Raw genomic sequence first — 15,667 nt, forward strand, 5'->3', positions numbered from 1 at the left:
CTTGTTAGTTACTCGTACAAACAAAAATGTGATGATTTTTTAATTTCTTGCTTGTATTATTTCGCATTTGTTATGTATTGCAGACGTGTTTACTCCTCAACAAGCCATTTCAGTCTTAGCGTTTCAAATAACCCAAAAAAAATTCACGAAAATAAAATCAAAATCAAACATTTTCGAGGCAAAACTTAAGGGCTAGTTTTTATAAAATACACATGTATGGCATAATATGATATAATCGGGTGTAGTTATATTTTTTTGTTGCATTTTTATTTTTGTTTTCTTTAAGGTTTTTGTTTTGTTTTGTAAAAAAATAAATTTCGAAACAATGGTTTGCTTGGATCGCACGCTGTGTTAATGTTGTAGTTGTTGTTGTTGTATTATAAATCTAATATCGAAGAACATAATGTACAGAAATTTTTGTTAGACAATCACACAGGCATACACAGGCAAATATAAAATACAATTGAAGAAAAAAATCGTTTGGCACAATCAAACATACAACACTTTTTCATTTTTATACGTATATATGTATAGTATATAGATAGATAGAGGAGATATGCGCTAAAAAATTCCATGAAATCGGTTTTTGTAAAACAAAATTTCTCGCTGAGTTTTCTATTCAAGTAGTTTCTGTTTGATTGCACTTATAAAAACCACAAGTTCAAGGTAACGTTTCTGAAATAATGAAGTTTGTTCTCTTTTCTAATTGCTGATCTAAGCTTTTGAGTCAACAATATTCCAGTACAATTTGAAGCTGTGTGCTCCACAGATTCCCATCTGCAGTAGCACCTAAATCACAATTCGTAATGTTTGAATTTCATTTGGGTAAAATGTTTGATAAATTTTGGTGGAAATCAATTCCATTGAACTGCCCCACCCGCCCTATACACAGAACTTTGCTCTTGCTTGCAAAAATACTCGCATACCATCCACGAGACTCTACCAATATGGTGTACATGGCTCTGCATTCCAGGTATTCTGTTTATCCTGTTCCTTGGACAAAGCATCGGTTAGAGTGGAGCGTCCCGTTTGTCGACAAGGACCTCGACTATTATTCATATCGTAGGGGGAGAGAGCGTTGTAGTAAAAGGGCGAACGTTTGCTGATGGTATAGTTTTTGCCCTGTAGAAAGTATATTTTTTAGATTGTAAGTTTTTAAAGCACATTTTTAGAACTTACATCATTATTGTCCCAATATTCCTTGTCCTTGGTGCGATAGCATATGCAAAATTCCAGGCGTTTCGATGAGGGCGGCAGCGTGATCTTGAAGGAGAATGTGTCAAAGACAACGTGTGCGCAAGTTGCGAGTCCATAGGCCTATAATATAGAAAAATATACTAAATTAGAACTGTGCAAAACAAAAAGAAAAGCAGATTTTTTCGTTACGAGAAGAAATCAAAATTTGTTTTAGAAACACAACAATAAGCATGAATAGAATATTTATAATATTTATAAATTAACGGGAAGTTCCATTCACTATTTCACAAAAAAAACTTCAAAAAATACCAAAATTTTCGAAAACTGAAGAGTTAAAAAATTTGATAATATTTATAAATTAACGGGAAGTTCCATTTGCTATTTCACAAAAATTCATTTTAAAAATACCAAAATTTTAGAGTTCTGAACAGTTCAAAAATATGATAGTTTAAATAAAGGAAATATCCTAATTTGTTATATAAATTAATTGAAGGATTTTTTCGTTACGAGAAGAAATCAAAATGTTTTTAGAAACAGATGTTTACAACAATTAGCTTGAATGGAATATTTATAAATTAACGGGAAGTTCCATTCACTATTTCACAACAATTCATAAAAAAATACCAACATTTTCGTTATCTGAAGAATTTAAAAATTTGTTAGTTTCAAATAACGTAGATTGTTATAAAAATGATTTCGTAACGAGAAGAAATCAAAATGATTTTTAGAAACAGATGCTTACAACAATTAGCAGTAATAGAATATTTATAATATTTATTAATTAATGGGAAGTTCCATTCACTATTTCACAATAATTTATTAAAAGATACCTAAATTTACGAAAACTGAAGAGTTCAAAAATTTGATAGTTTAAATAAGGAAAGTATCGTAAATTGATATAAAAATTAATTTTAGGATTGGTTTTAGAAACAGATGTTTCCAACAATTAGCATGAATAGAATATTTATAATATTTTTGTATTTCCATAAATTTGAAAATGCTAGAAATGCCGGAAATATATATAGTACTAGAAATCATAGTCTTCAACTTGAAGAATGATTATGAAATTATTTGAGACCTGTCTGTGAATTTCTTAAATATGACAAAAGATTTGCTTCCTAAGTGCGGATGTTAAGTAACATTTTAAATACTATATAGCTCCTTGACTTACCCGAGCAAATGTGCAAAATATATCCTGTTGGCTCTTCCAGTCATCCCAAGTGACACGCACAATAATCTCCTTTTCGAAATCAACATTCTTGACCTTGACGGTGCCGACTACTATGGACTCCTCGTCCTTGACAATGACATTTTCTAGCGACACAAAGTCGCGTTCGATCTTTTGTCTAAACAGAAGGGGTTTTTATTTAAATTAGCGAATTTTGATTTTAAAGATCGGTTTTTCGTATTCACCTAAATGTGAGATAATCGGATGCCGGTTGCTTAAAATCGACGGTCCATTGATCGGCCGGATGCGGACTGACCAGTCCTTGTGTTATCTGCTCTAAAAACTTGACACTCCAATAGGGTGGCACATTTGAAGGCTCCGACATAACTCGCACCTCTGTCAGCGAGTGTCCCTCATCATCGGCAAAGATGACGTGCTTCTTGCGTGTGTGACTGTAAAAGATAGAAAAAATACATATTATTAGTAATGTACTTGTATAATAAAAATAATCTTGCAATGTTTGAACTTGAATTTTTGAGCACTAAGACCTTGTGGCTATTTAAAATCGGCAATCCAACCTTGAACCCATAATAAAAAGCGACTCCCCGGACTAGGCTTTATCAGCTATAAGTAGTAGCTTAACAGCCCCCCATTCGGCATTCCATTAGGTTGGGAATTGCAATCTGAAGTCGTTGACTTTTTAATGTGCTCATCACATCATCGCACAAGAAAAATACAACAAACTTTTTGTACTAAGTATATGTATTCTTTTATTTGATATTTCTAGTGTGTTTATGTTCTTGTTTATTTAGTGTTCTAGTATCTGCGCCGTGACATTTTTTTTTTATAGTATGTATTTTAATTTTTTCCGTTGTCTATCTTTTGAATTGTCAGCTGAAAGGGCTGGCCAACATTTTGGCTTTTTTGTGCTGCCAATTGGCTGCGCGTGGCTACCAAAGTTGCGCAAATGTTGACTACGGCCAGTAATTTGGCATTTAGGATTTACAATTAAACATACGATACTGCTTGAAAAACAAACCCCAAATACCATGTGGTCTAATTTATGAGCTAATGTGACAATAATTAAGAAATTTCCATTCGCCTGTTAAATACTGAAAAGACAGCCAAAACAACTTGCTAAAATTTTTTAAACAATTTTTCTTTTTTTTTTGGTTTTTGTCTATTTAGTTAGTTATACTATATATTTAGTACAGATGACCGCGTCATTATATCGCCGGCGTTCTACAGTCTAAGAAATTTTTAAAAGTCATGTGTGTTTTTCTATTTTCGGTCGTCACGTACAATCTTTCTTTTTTGGCAAAGAGAAAGAAAATAACGCGAAAATCTTCGCCCACCATTTTCTTGGGCTGCGAGGAAACTACTCCCACGATTTCTGATGAAGTGTAAATAAACCACGCCCATCTTCCAAAATACAGAGGGAATATAAATGCATTCGCTTAGCTGCGAATTAATAACATTCCGCAACACATTAATTTTATGTCAACCAAGATCTAAAAGGCAATTAGAACAACTCACCTCGGCCCATAAAATATATCACAATTTTCTGCGCTTAGGTAATTTCTAGATATAAATTTCAGAAAAATCACATAAATATTTGGACATTGTGTTTTCTATAATTTATAGCTACCATACTTTTGTTTTCTGTGTTGGCATGCATGAGGATTCAATCGAATAGATCTATAACAATTGATGCGGGATAAATGCCAAGAAATATTGATCCATCAAAATGCATCTATATATAATGCATATGGACTCAGATCGGTGATACTTAGCCTGGTTTTACTTTGCTCATTGAGAGGAGGATTTGTTTGAATTTACGGTTCAATATATTTAGGCAGCAATCAGTCAAGAACTACAACTTGTTGTGCATTTTCAATTTTATATCTGAATTTTTTAATATTTCTGATTTCTGAACTTTTATCATTTAGGTATATATTTATCAATAAATTTATCTATAATTGAATTTCCGGTTCAATATATTTAGGCAGCAATCAGTCAAGACTCATTAACTTGTTTTGCATTTTAAATTTTTTATCTGAATTTTGTAGGTATATATTTATCTATAAATTGATCCATATATTTATCTACAGATATATAAAGCTTATCTGTCCATCCAAAATCTATAACTTATCGATCTTCATCTTATTTTCATCAACCAATGTAACTTTTTATTTTGTATATATCTGTCTATTTATTTATCTACTATCCATATCTGTGCATGGATCAACTATTCATCTATCTGTTCATTTATCTTTCTACATATTTATTTTGCTATTAATCTTTCTATCTATCTAACGGCTTTCTTATCTTCATATATCTTGCTGTCATTTCTGCTGTTTCCTATTTTATCTTGTGCTACATATCTATCATTTTTAAAGTTATCGATCAGTCATCAATTGTTTCATCCATCATTTTGTCGATCTACATACAAGTATACTTCATTTACACACTATCTATGTATTTAACTGTCTACATATCTATTTAGCAATTATTTATTATCATCATTATTTATAATTTCTCCCAAAGGAGTTTTAAAGCTTCCTGTGATGAAATATTTATATTGCCGTATAATTTCCGCAATTAAAATTATATATTAAGATTTGATAATCCTCACAAGTATTTTAAGGTTTCTCATTTTTTCTTGTAACTTTATTTAAAAATGCACCACCGATAAGATTATAATGGGTATTATATGATAAGATATCTCTTTGCGTGCGGCAGCAAGTTGAATGACTAAAACGTTTTCAGGGGCGCGTTTTAATGGAAAATTGGTCTTCATATACGATTATACTTGTATGTGCCGATTATATACTCGTACATATTTATGCACATACAAGTATATACATATGTATGTATATATTTGCAGCTTTAATGAATTGCAAACAAAAACGCATCAGTCTAAATATACAAAAAGCATATGTATAAATGCCAAGGATTGCTGTTGTTGTTGGGCGACTATTGGCTGAGTTTATTAGCCACCATCGGCGCTGTTGTCGTCGATATCAAACGAATGTTCGTTTGGCTGGCTAGTCAAGTCTACTATATAGACTCAGGCGATCGTACCACCACAACAGCAACAGCGACAGCTATAGCCGGCAATCGATGATCACGCATTCAGGGCGTGCTCTGCTCTGGCAACGGGGCTCGCCTGATGCATTTTCTTCAACAGGTTTCGCTGCCGCCTTCTACGGCCTGCTTGCTTATCGATTTTTTTTATTTAATTTTTTTTTTATTTCTGTGGTCGCACCGAAGACAGGTCTCGTTTTCTTCCCCCCCTTTGTTTTTATTATTATTTTTAACGCTTTCATGTTGTGGACGTGTCAACTGTTAACCGAAATTAAGGAAAAACGTGAACAGACAGCTTAAAAATTTACATAGTTTTTCTTTTACTATTTTGGCTGTCAACTCTGTATTTTATGGGCCAACATGTAGACCAACATGCAAGGCGTGAAACGTGTTAACATGGAACTCTTTTCATCTCTACAGATCTTTTCAACTCTTTTTTTTTCTTTTGGCTGTCGCTCGTTAATATGTATTTACAGAAAAAATATGCATAATTCGTATGCCAGGCAGATATTTTGGGGTCCGGTTTTCATTTACCTTGCATTGAGGGACATTTACATTTACAATAAAAATACAATGTGAAAAGGCAACAGAAAAATTAAAAAGTCATTAAAAATTTATTCGTTCAATATGCATCGCACACGCAGAAGATGAAGAAACGAGTTTAGTGCATTCATTTAACCAGAGTGTTAAATGAGCTTCGAGGTTCATTTATAGCAGAAGTTATATCACATTCAACACAAGATTAAACGCTTGCATTTTGATGAAAATATGAATTCAAATTGTCGTCTTTTAGTTAAGTTTCTTCAATGTCCAATTATCCAATTCATATCACTGGCGAGTTCGATTCACCTTTAATTTATAAATACATGCCCACACAAAATAAAACGAAATGTCGACAACCCCTCTAATATACTATAATTTGTGTGCCAAGACCTTGTGCGGTCTTTTACATTTCCGACATATTGGCATCTTGTAATTATGTAGTCTGCGACCTTTACAACAGCCTTGTAGGGCTTATTGATTGCGACAAGCCCTAGGTTCCGCATTTTGTCTGTCATTTCATTTGAATTTCTTCTCGCTAGCTTTTTTCTCTAGAATCCAAAGTTCATTAGTTTGCAGACGAAAATAGTTTTCCCTCTATTGTGCGTAGGCGTGTATATTAGTCAAAGAATGAATTTATAAAATAAAAGATAAAATAAAAGAAGAATATTAGTACAGATACTATTTAGTTCAGCGCCATACAACATGTCAAATATTTTACAGATTTTCAATGGGCGCCAACATTTTTACATTTTTTCAATTGCCACACCAGCAGGCTAATTCACGTGATCGCTGCATGCACAGTCGGGCATCTGTCTATATAGCTTTCATACATATGTATGTTTGCCGTCGACAAGCTTGTAATGTTGAAATATTTTTAGTCAATGTAGATTTACACCCGAAAAAAAAAGAATTTTTCTCAATGCTCACACACAATCATGCGTCTAGGCTAATTATTTCTTGGCCTTGGCGTGGTCGGCAAATTTTGTTTCACGCTGTTCACGTTTCTCAGAAGGTTATTAAAAGTGACATCTAATGAAAGCTTTGACATTATAGCGCCTATTTAGCGCCAAATATTATTTGTGCAAAATTTAATTTGAGAATTTTAGAAGTTATTAAATTATGCGTATTTTAAATATTTAGTAATTCATATTTCTAAAATTTAAATGAAAATGTTGTTTTTGATGCCTATATCATTTATTAATCTCGTTTCTTGTTCCAACAGCTTAAAATTTTCTATAAAATTTCTTTCTACCTTTTCCATTTGCTTATTCTGAAGCTATGTATAAAATCTGAAGTTTCTAGAGCATCAAATAACTGAGTTACATGAGTTAGGTTTTGTATATGGATTGCTTCAAAACAAAAACTGTTGCATTTTTTTCATTTCTCTCTGGTCTGCTTCTCTCTCAGTGCATTTTCATGTTGGAATACTGAGACAATGTATACGCAACCACAAAAATTATTCAAGCACTGCCGCTACAGCTCAAAAAAATCACTGCGTTATGTAAATAAAAACACTACGCCACACTATGCTTGGTTTATACTAGACATTACCCAATCAAAAATAGTGCTGCTATATGCATACGGGTATGTACAAGTACATATGTATTTAGGTATTGCACTTAGCTGATCGTGTGTCTCTGTCGGTCTGTATCTATCTTTGTCTGCTTGTACGCCTTGTGCACTTTCCATTTTATATTTTTAGACATTTTGAAAATGTCAAATTCAAGTGCAGATGCTCTGGTCGGAAAAGAGGAAGTGCTGCAAATGTTTTTACCCCCAAAACAAAATGATATATACATATTACAAAAATTTCCATTGATGAGTGTAATAATTTGAAAGCGCGGTTGCTGACATTGTGCTACGGCCTGCCTATATATGCATTGTTGTATATTATTTTGATATTATATAGATAATGTTTCGCTCTCTATCGAAAATGAAATTAAAAGCCGCACAACGCAAAAAGTTAAACTGGCGCCATGTTTTGAACAGCTTACACGTATTTATACTAAATGCATTTTGGCTTGGTTTGCCTTAATTTATGTGTGTGCTACATTTTTTTTTTTATATCTGATTAATACTATGTATACTCGTATACTATATCTGGCAGTGGCGTGTTGGCTGTTCACATTTGTTGCGAGATTTCGCAAATACATTTTTTGCAGGACGTTTATTTGTTTTCTTTTTTTTTCATTAATTTCGCTTCGAAAATGCCTTCAATTTTCAAATATATTAAAATAATATTATACAATAAATATATTGTTTACTTTTTTGTACATTTTCACACTTCCTCTTCTATCGCCATCTGCCATGCGCTTTCTGTGACGTTCGAGAGTTCAAGAGTTGCCAAAATAAATGTTTTGCTAATTGTTGCCTTTTTCTGGTCTTAAGCCAAGTAGAACTCAGTCAGTCAGTAACAAACGTTGCTTAATTTGGATCTATATGCATATATACATACATATCTAGATATAGACAAAGGAATTTGCTTGCTATTTTGGCCAATCAATAAAGTGAAAGGTCAAGGCTATTGGCAATATTTGAAAAACGTGCACGGAAACTCTTCAATTCCTATTTAATGTAAAACGCATTGAGAATTTAATTTGACATCGTGTATACAGACTCTTCAACTTTCGCTAAATGGAAAAAATACTGCACAAGTTTTGAAGTTCTTAGCATAAGAATATGATACTTTATACAGTTTCCAAATTATACCTAAAATATTATACCTTTTCGATTGAACTTATTAGTAAGTGTTAAAGATTTTTTGCACCTTTCGATTTATTTTGATCATAGCTTGAACGTTCAAAAATGAATTGATTTTTTCACATCAATAATTATATAATATCATAGAAAATTCCCGAAAAAAGGTGAGCATTCCTAAAATGTAATTTTTACACGATTGAATATTTTAACTAATTTTGTAAACAAATAAACCCATAAATGGAACATTTTAGTGCTCTTCACTGTAAAACTTGTGCTTCTGAGACCTTTCATATCAATCGAATGGATTCTATTACCCAACCAATATACCTTTTCGATTGAACTTATTTTGAGTGTTAAGGACTTTTGCCCTTTTTGCACCTTTCGATTTATTTGAATCATAGCTTGAGTGTTCAAAAATGAATTGATTTTTTCACATCAATAATTATATAAAATCATAGAAAATCCCTGAAAAAAGGTGGGCATTCCTAAAATGTAATTTGTACACGTTTGAATATTTTAACTAATTTTAGAAACAGAGATACCCATAAATGGAACATTTTAGTGCTCTTCACTGTAAAACTTGTGCTTCTGAGACCTTTCATATCAATCGAATGAATTCTATTACCCAACCCTTAAACCTCACCAGATTAGGCAGGAAATATCTTGAATCTGGCGTGTTTGTAACTTCATTGACTAATGCCTCCGTAGTCTTCCCTTATCTTTAACACTAAGCCATTGTATCTCATTCGACAACTGTGCGGATTAGACTCATTTGTTAGCCACAGCTGTCAACCACAGCTACAAATCTCTCTCCCACTCAGCCGATGTAGTTCAGATTGCGGTAAGATCTAAATGGCGCCATTGTCTTAAACTGACGTCAAAGTGTTTGAACCTTCGTTGGCTGTTGCAGCAATCGTTTGCGGTCACATACACAAATCGAATGGAGGTGGTCTCAGGATACTACGGCTTATGCAAGCCTAGCCGTTATCCCGCCCATAATACCGGTATAAACAGACTCACCTCTGTTCGCAGCTGGCGGCACCATCTCCATCGCTGCTGCTGCTATCTGTGACATCGCTATCTGTCTGGGATTCGCTGTTTTCGGAGTTGTTGCCTTGGTGCAGGCAGGATTTACGACTGAGGCACGATTTGGGCTGTTTGTTGAGCATTGGCGCCGACATCATGCGTTCCAAATAGCTGCGACCCGAACGAGAGCCAAAGCCCAGGGGTGTGGCTCCAACATTGGCAGTGGCAGCTTTCGGAGAGGGCTGCTGCTGTTGCTGCTGCATTGCGGAGGCCGTGTTGAAGGCATTGTTGACCATGGCTTTTGAGGCAAGTGTTATCACTTGGGGTCGGCAATAGCGTGATGCTCTGTTGGCTTCCTCATTGTAACTGGAAGACGAATCAAGAACAGAAGCAGTCTATTAGGCATCAGCCGTTTAAATCTTAATCACAAAAGAAAACTCTACACTATACAAAGGAGCCTAAATGATTGACCAGCTGCTTGAAATGCTGCTTGAAACTTTTACTTTTCATTTGTTTTCACTTTTTATCAGTCTGATAGGAAGTATTGCTTCTATCTCTCTTATTTTTATGTGATAACACATTGCGTATACTTATCATTCCATTGTTCCCTATTATGTGCACTAAGCACACACAAACACAAACAAACAAACATATTTATATTCAACACAAAACACTCGGCATTTCAGCTTCATTATTGATAAGCAAACATGCGAGTATATTCATCTTACTCCCGTTTATTGCGCTAGTTGACAATATTCCCGACCTCTGCACTTGATTTCAACAGATACTATACTACTTGTATATACATATATGTATTTGGAAAGGCAGTCAGTTTAGTATTTGTGTTTATTTTGGTTGTGCGCATTAGAAATCTTAATGATTCATTAAAGAGATTCGAAAATATTATACAACTGGCTATTCGCTATTTTTGGCAACTTTTATGACAGTTTCTGACATAGACAACATTTTGCAACTTTTCGTTGAATCATTTGCGTAGTTTTTCACATTTCCGAATTTCTGTGTTAGTTCAAGGTTCTCTAATCATACTTAATATCCAAGAGGTTTGAACTACGCCCCAGACTAAACTATAGTTCAGCTAAGAAATGTGAAAATTGTAGTTTATTCATTGATTTTACTGTTTGACAAGCTTCTATTGTTAGGAATTGGCTGTACGAGCTCCTAAATACTTTGCCTTTCCAATTGTAAGTCAACAACCTGTCCGGCACTTGAGTTACTTGAGTAATATGTATGGCTTAATCTTCAATGTGATTCGCAAATATATTGTGTGTTTTCAAGCCCGTTACATTGAGTGTCAAAAACCTTGACTGAACTTTTACAGATATTCGATTTGTGTATCCTTTAAAATGACCATCCCTTCGTGTATTATCTGTCTTTTCAATATGTAGTGAATAATAATTCTTTCTATTATTAACCTTATAGAACCTAAGAAGTTTGGAATTCCAGTTTCGAAATTAAATTTGACATTGATTTTACTATGTTTCATGTTCTTCGAAATTTTAAGGATTATTATTGTTATACAGGAAATACTTGAGATTAGCGTAGGTTCTAAAGATGGCATACGTTTCTTTCTTAATATTTTAGTGTTTTTTATTTTTATTATATAACCAAATTTGTAAGTATCAATCGGTTCCAATGAATTATTAATTTATTATTACAAAAAATGTTTTTTAAATATTCCTATAGTTTTACTTTTGTTAAAATGAGTTCTGAGCTTGTAACCTTAATAGATCTCGAGTTACATAAGGTAGCAAAACTGTTACAGGTAGTAAGAAATGTAATTCCACTATATGAACTGTTTTACTACACCCTCTAATGCAAATAAATTCATTTCAAATGTCTATTTTCTGTTTATATTCCAGCAAACTTTCTATGAGTCTTCTGCCTTTATATAATATTTCTTATACTATATCATTTCCTTGAGTTATGTCTATATCTATAATGTTAATATATAAATATATTTTTCTATCCGCTGTGTGTATTCCGACGCAAGAGTGTTCTTTTACTAAATTTGTTTCATTTTGAAAATTCAGTTTGCTAACCTATATATTAAATATGCATTTATCTTTCAAGGCGTGTCATCAAAAATATATTTGACAGCTGCATTTAACGCTTGTGCAAGCAATGGACCTGCAAATATTTATACGCAATCATATAATAAATGAAATCAATTGCGTCAAGAGCTGCCAAACCCAGGCGTACGAGTCATTTGTCACCATTTCTCATAATACTTAGCGCGTGTATTGCGCGGAGAAAAAAAAACAAATTCTCTGAAGCGCCACGCGAATTTTTTTTGCCGCCAGGCAGACCCCCAGATCTTAGCATCTATCAGCGTCATGTGCTGTACTCGTGTACTCGGCAGTACCAGCATCCAAAGCCTATGTGTGGACTGTTTTGTTTTGGTCTGCGGCGTTTGTTGCCTTGATCTTGAATGATTTCCAATTTGCAAATAAAGCGCGGCCAGCTCTCTTCTGTTTTGTTTCTGTTGTCAACCGATGTGAGAGAGCATATTTTTAGTGCTTTGGAATACTTAAAAATATAGATACATATATACATATATTACTATATAGTAGTACAAAAATGCGTTTCTGCTATAAACATTTCTCGCTTTTCTTTACAATTATTCCGGCCTTGCTTTTGGGGTTCTACTATATGGTACATCTGTACTTATATATATGCACAGGTGTTTCTCCATTTCTTCCATTTGTTTTGTTTCGAAACAGAAATTCATTAAATTATACTCAATATACAATTGATTCACAGCATGGTTATGTGTTTAGTTCCGATGTAAACAAACAAATTACAGACATACTTATGTAGCTCCATTAAGTTCTGTTGAAATTCTCCTAGCTATTTGTATTTGTTATTGTTATTTGTATGCCAGGCAAGCCATACATTTAAGGTTGCTAACCTATATTTCAGAAACATATGTATTTTTTTATTAATTAATGTATTGTCTTTATAATTGTCTTTATATTCCATTTCAATGTTTTTTTTTATTGATGCATTCGAATAGGTCCAGGTGAGGATTCGGTTATACAGTATATCTAAATATATGTATGTATTGATGGCATTGTACTCATCCCAAAACGATCGACTATAAACTGAGCCTTTAACGCGATTTTTTATATCATATCTACATTGTAATAATATCACAAAACAGTAATTGCAAAAAGCTAATAAATAGAAGGTACAATATAGACTATTGCACTCCACTAAAAAATGCACCATTTGGAGAACTTTCAAAGAAACTTCTAAATTTATTACAACTACCTTGAGACGGATATTGTAGGAGTACATCAAAAATGCACTCCTTGAATTCATTATAAAAGGACAAAACAAGGCTTTCAAGTACTACGTAAAAATGCTCAATTTTTAAAACTTTCAAAACTACTAGTATTGAGGTTTTTTCTTTCTCATTTATTTGTATTGTTTTGAAACTCTTTCAATTCTTGATTTTGTTGAATTATATATATCTTATTCATAGAAACCATCAAGTTCCAAAAATTTTTTAATGTTTTCTGCATTTCGTGTTAGTTACACATTTATTTTGTATTAAAAATTTTAAAATAAATCATTATTTCAAGCGGCTATAAGGAAAGGATGGTTTTCAAAAATTAATTATTCCGCTTTTATGTAAATAACTTGATCTTAAAATAGTTCTAATTAATGGGTTTTCTATTGTTGTTTCAGAAAGATTTTGAACGCGTTACAACTGAATCAAAGATTAATATTTGTTATTACTTGATATAATCTCAAATTAAATGTATAACTAAAAAATCAATTTATTGAAGTTCTTCAAATTAACATCTTTTCGTTAATGCTTTCTCTATTTTTTCATAAACGCGATCAAATTGTTAAAATGATTCAAAATATTTGAACAATTTCTTAGAAGTTTCAAAAGCTGTTATAAGAAAACATTTCCTAGAGTTTGAAATGAAAAACGAAACTATTCTATAATTACTATGCTTGTCAATCACAAATGGATCTTTTGGGAAATGAGGATCAAAGAGTTTCAAATGCTGCTTCCCTGTTTCATGTTTCAAAAAATGCTCAGCTGCTGTAATTTTGAAAATGAAAACATTTGTTTCAACAGCGGAAACGTTCAGAGCGTTGCAGCTTTTCATGATCATAAGGCAAAAGTTTTTTGTTTCTTGTCAGAAATACTTCTTTAAAAAAAAAAAAGATATTAAGTGAATGAAACTTGTTATTAAACACGTACTTTTGAGCTGTCTCGCACCACAACACTTATGTGAAGATAGCAGCCATAACGAAGTTATTGCAACGACGTAGGGTGCTCGATATTTAATAAAGCTATCGGCAGTTAATCAATCTTGATTGACCTGACTGTTGCTGTTGATTAAGTTCTTCAATTTTCGGCAAGAGCCCCTCAATGGTTATTTGTAAGTGAAATCAATTTATTTGTTAAATAAATTGGCTGTATGGCCCACTTAGGTGGTACTCGTGTCTGGGAAAATTATAAAATTGTAAACTTACCCCAATGCTGGACGCTGATGACCGCTCATGTAGTCCGCTAGGAAACTAACGGGTGGACTGTGACTGAATATGGGTGGACTGTGCGAAATCATTTTATAGACCTTTTGCTGAGCAATGGCTGCGGCTGGCTTTACTTGACTTGAGCTTAGAACAAGGAACTATTATAGTTCGTATGTGTGTATGTACTAGTATGTGCGGCGGGTAAACTGTAAAAGTTAATAGAGGAAAATATTTGTATATGTAGTAATTACTTATGTATTACTTGTATAAACATTTGATTTGAAGTGCCAGCATTTTAATTGCGTGCGGTAAACAAAATTCTTAACAGTTGGCTGCCTGCTGGAAATTTTGTTTATGAAATGCTCCATGTACCTGCAATTTGATGTAATGCCTATATAAATGTATATACATACATAGAAATACATACATATATGCATGCTTAAATACATACATGTATATGTACATATGTAAGTATATAAGTGGACATTATTCAAGATTTGTTCTGGGGTGCATTGTCTGATTATAGAAATTTAAAGCTGTCCTGCATTTGTTTATTTTCTAACTCTGTTTTCATTGTGTTTCTTGTTGTTATTGTTATTATTGATGAACTTACCGTTAGTTGTTAAACTGCCGCTGACTTCTTAGTTTATTTGCCTTCTTCTCTTCTCTTCCCTTCCCTGTCTGTCTGGCTGCGCCGTTTTTCTCTTTTCTTTTTTGTTTAAGGAACTTTTTTATGATCACTTTGAATTTTTTTTTTTGCAGTTTCTGCCTTCTGATTTCTTCTTTGCTTCTCTCTTATACAAGCATTTTCATTTTTCCAAAGGCAAAAATATCACGCGGGCTGTTCATGCACAGGCAACGCGTCAGACTTTTTCTTATTTATTTAAAATATATTTTTATTTTTAACGCACACAACTGCACACGAGAACGACACGCACACAACGGATCTTGTAAAAATAATGGATGAGTATGGAAAACCAGGTATGTGACTTCTTCATTCAACTTTTTGTAATTATTATTATTAACAATTTGTTGTATTTTTGCATGTGATTGCAACGCCGGTTTCCGTCTTTAATTAAATTATTATAAAATGTTGCCCGCCACTCTTAACGCCAACGCCGATGCGTTGAGTTGTTGTTATTATTGTTGGTGCTGTTGGCTCTGTGTTGTTGTTACTTTTGCACTAAGTGCTGTGCTGTGAACCGTACGCCTCGCTGACGCAGAGACGAATGATCTGGCCGTGTTATGGCAACTTGCCGTCAAGACTGCCACTGCCAGGCCGGCCAGTTGCCGGCTGCGTCGACCGCAGCCGCTCAATTAACTGAGCGCAGCGGCGCACAGTGGTGCCGAAATCGTTTTCATCGACCGCATGATCACCTGGAAAATATATTCAAATAAATTTTGTGTTTTTCATTTATTTAATAATTTTTT

The 15,667-nt window shown here is 33.4% G+C and overlaps 1 protein-coding gene across 1 annotated transcript; it reads right to left on the bottom strand.

Moving 5' to 3' along the window:
• Positions 1–222: 222 nt before the first annotated feature.
• LOC115632574 (protein phosphatase 1 regulatory subunit 3B) lies at positions 223–15,463 on the bottom strand. Its single transcript, XM_030529795.1, has 7 exons — positions 14,850–15,463; positions 14,237–14,442; positions 9,716–10,087; positions 2,611–2,817; positions 2,369–2,543; positions 1,180–1,317; positions 223–1,122 (listed from the first exon to the last, which is right to left on the bottom strand). The coding sequence occupies exons 2-7, from the start codon at positions 14,326–14,328 to the stop codon at positions 940–942; spliced, it is 1,167 nt and encodes a 388-aa protein (XP_030385655.1). The 5' UTR covers positions 14,329–14,442; positions 14,850–15,463; the 3' UTR covers positions 223–939.
• Between the last annotated feature and the right edge of the window lie 204 nt (positions 15,464–15,667).

The sequence above is a fragment of the Scaptodrosophila lebanonensis genome, unplaced genomic scaffold, assembly GCF_003285725.1.
Source record: "Scaptodrosophila lebanonensis strain 11010-0011.00,11010-0021.00 unplaced genomic scaffold, SlebRS2 tig00001415-arrow-pilon, whole genome shotgun sequence".
Lineage (NCBI taxonomy): Eukaryota > Metazoa > Arthropoda > Insecta > Diptera > Drosophilidae > Scaptodrosophila > Scaptodrosophila lebanonensis.

What these genes read in the sequence shown, in the direction of transcription:
- LOC115632574 (XM_030529795.1), bottom strand. Translation starts at nt 14,328, where the DNA reads ATGATTTCGCACAGTCCACCCATATTCAGTCACAGTCCACCCGTTAGT. An exon ending in CATCAGCGTCCAGCATTGGG is followed by an intron (nt 10,088 to 14,236) that starts GTAAGTTTACAA and finishes TTCGTCTTCCAG; the next exon opens with TTACAATGAGGAAGCCAACA. An exon ending in TATTTTGCACATTTGCTCGG is followed by an intron (nt 1,318 to 2,368) that starts GTAAGTCAAGGA and finishes TCTATATTATAG; the next exon opens with GCCTATGGACTCGCAACTTG.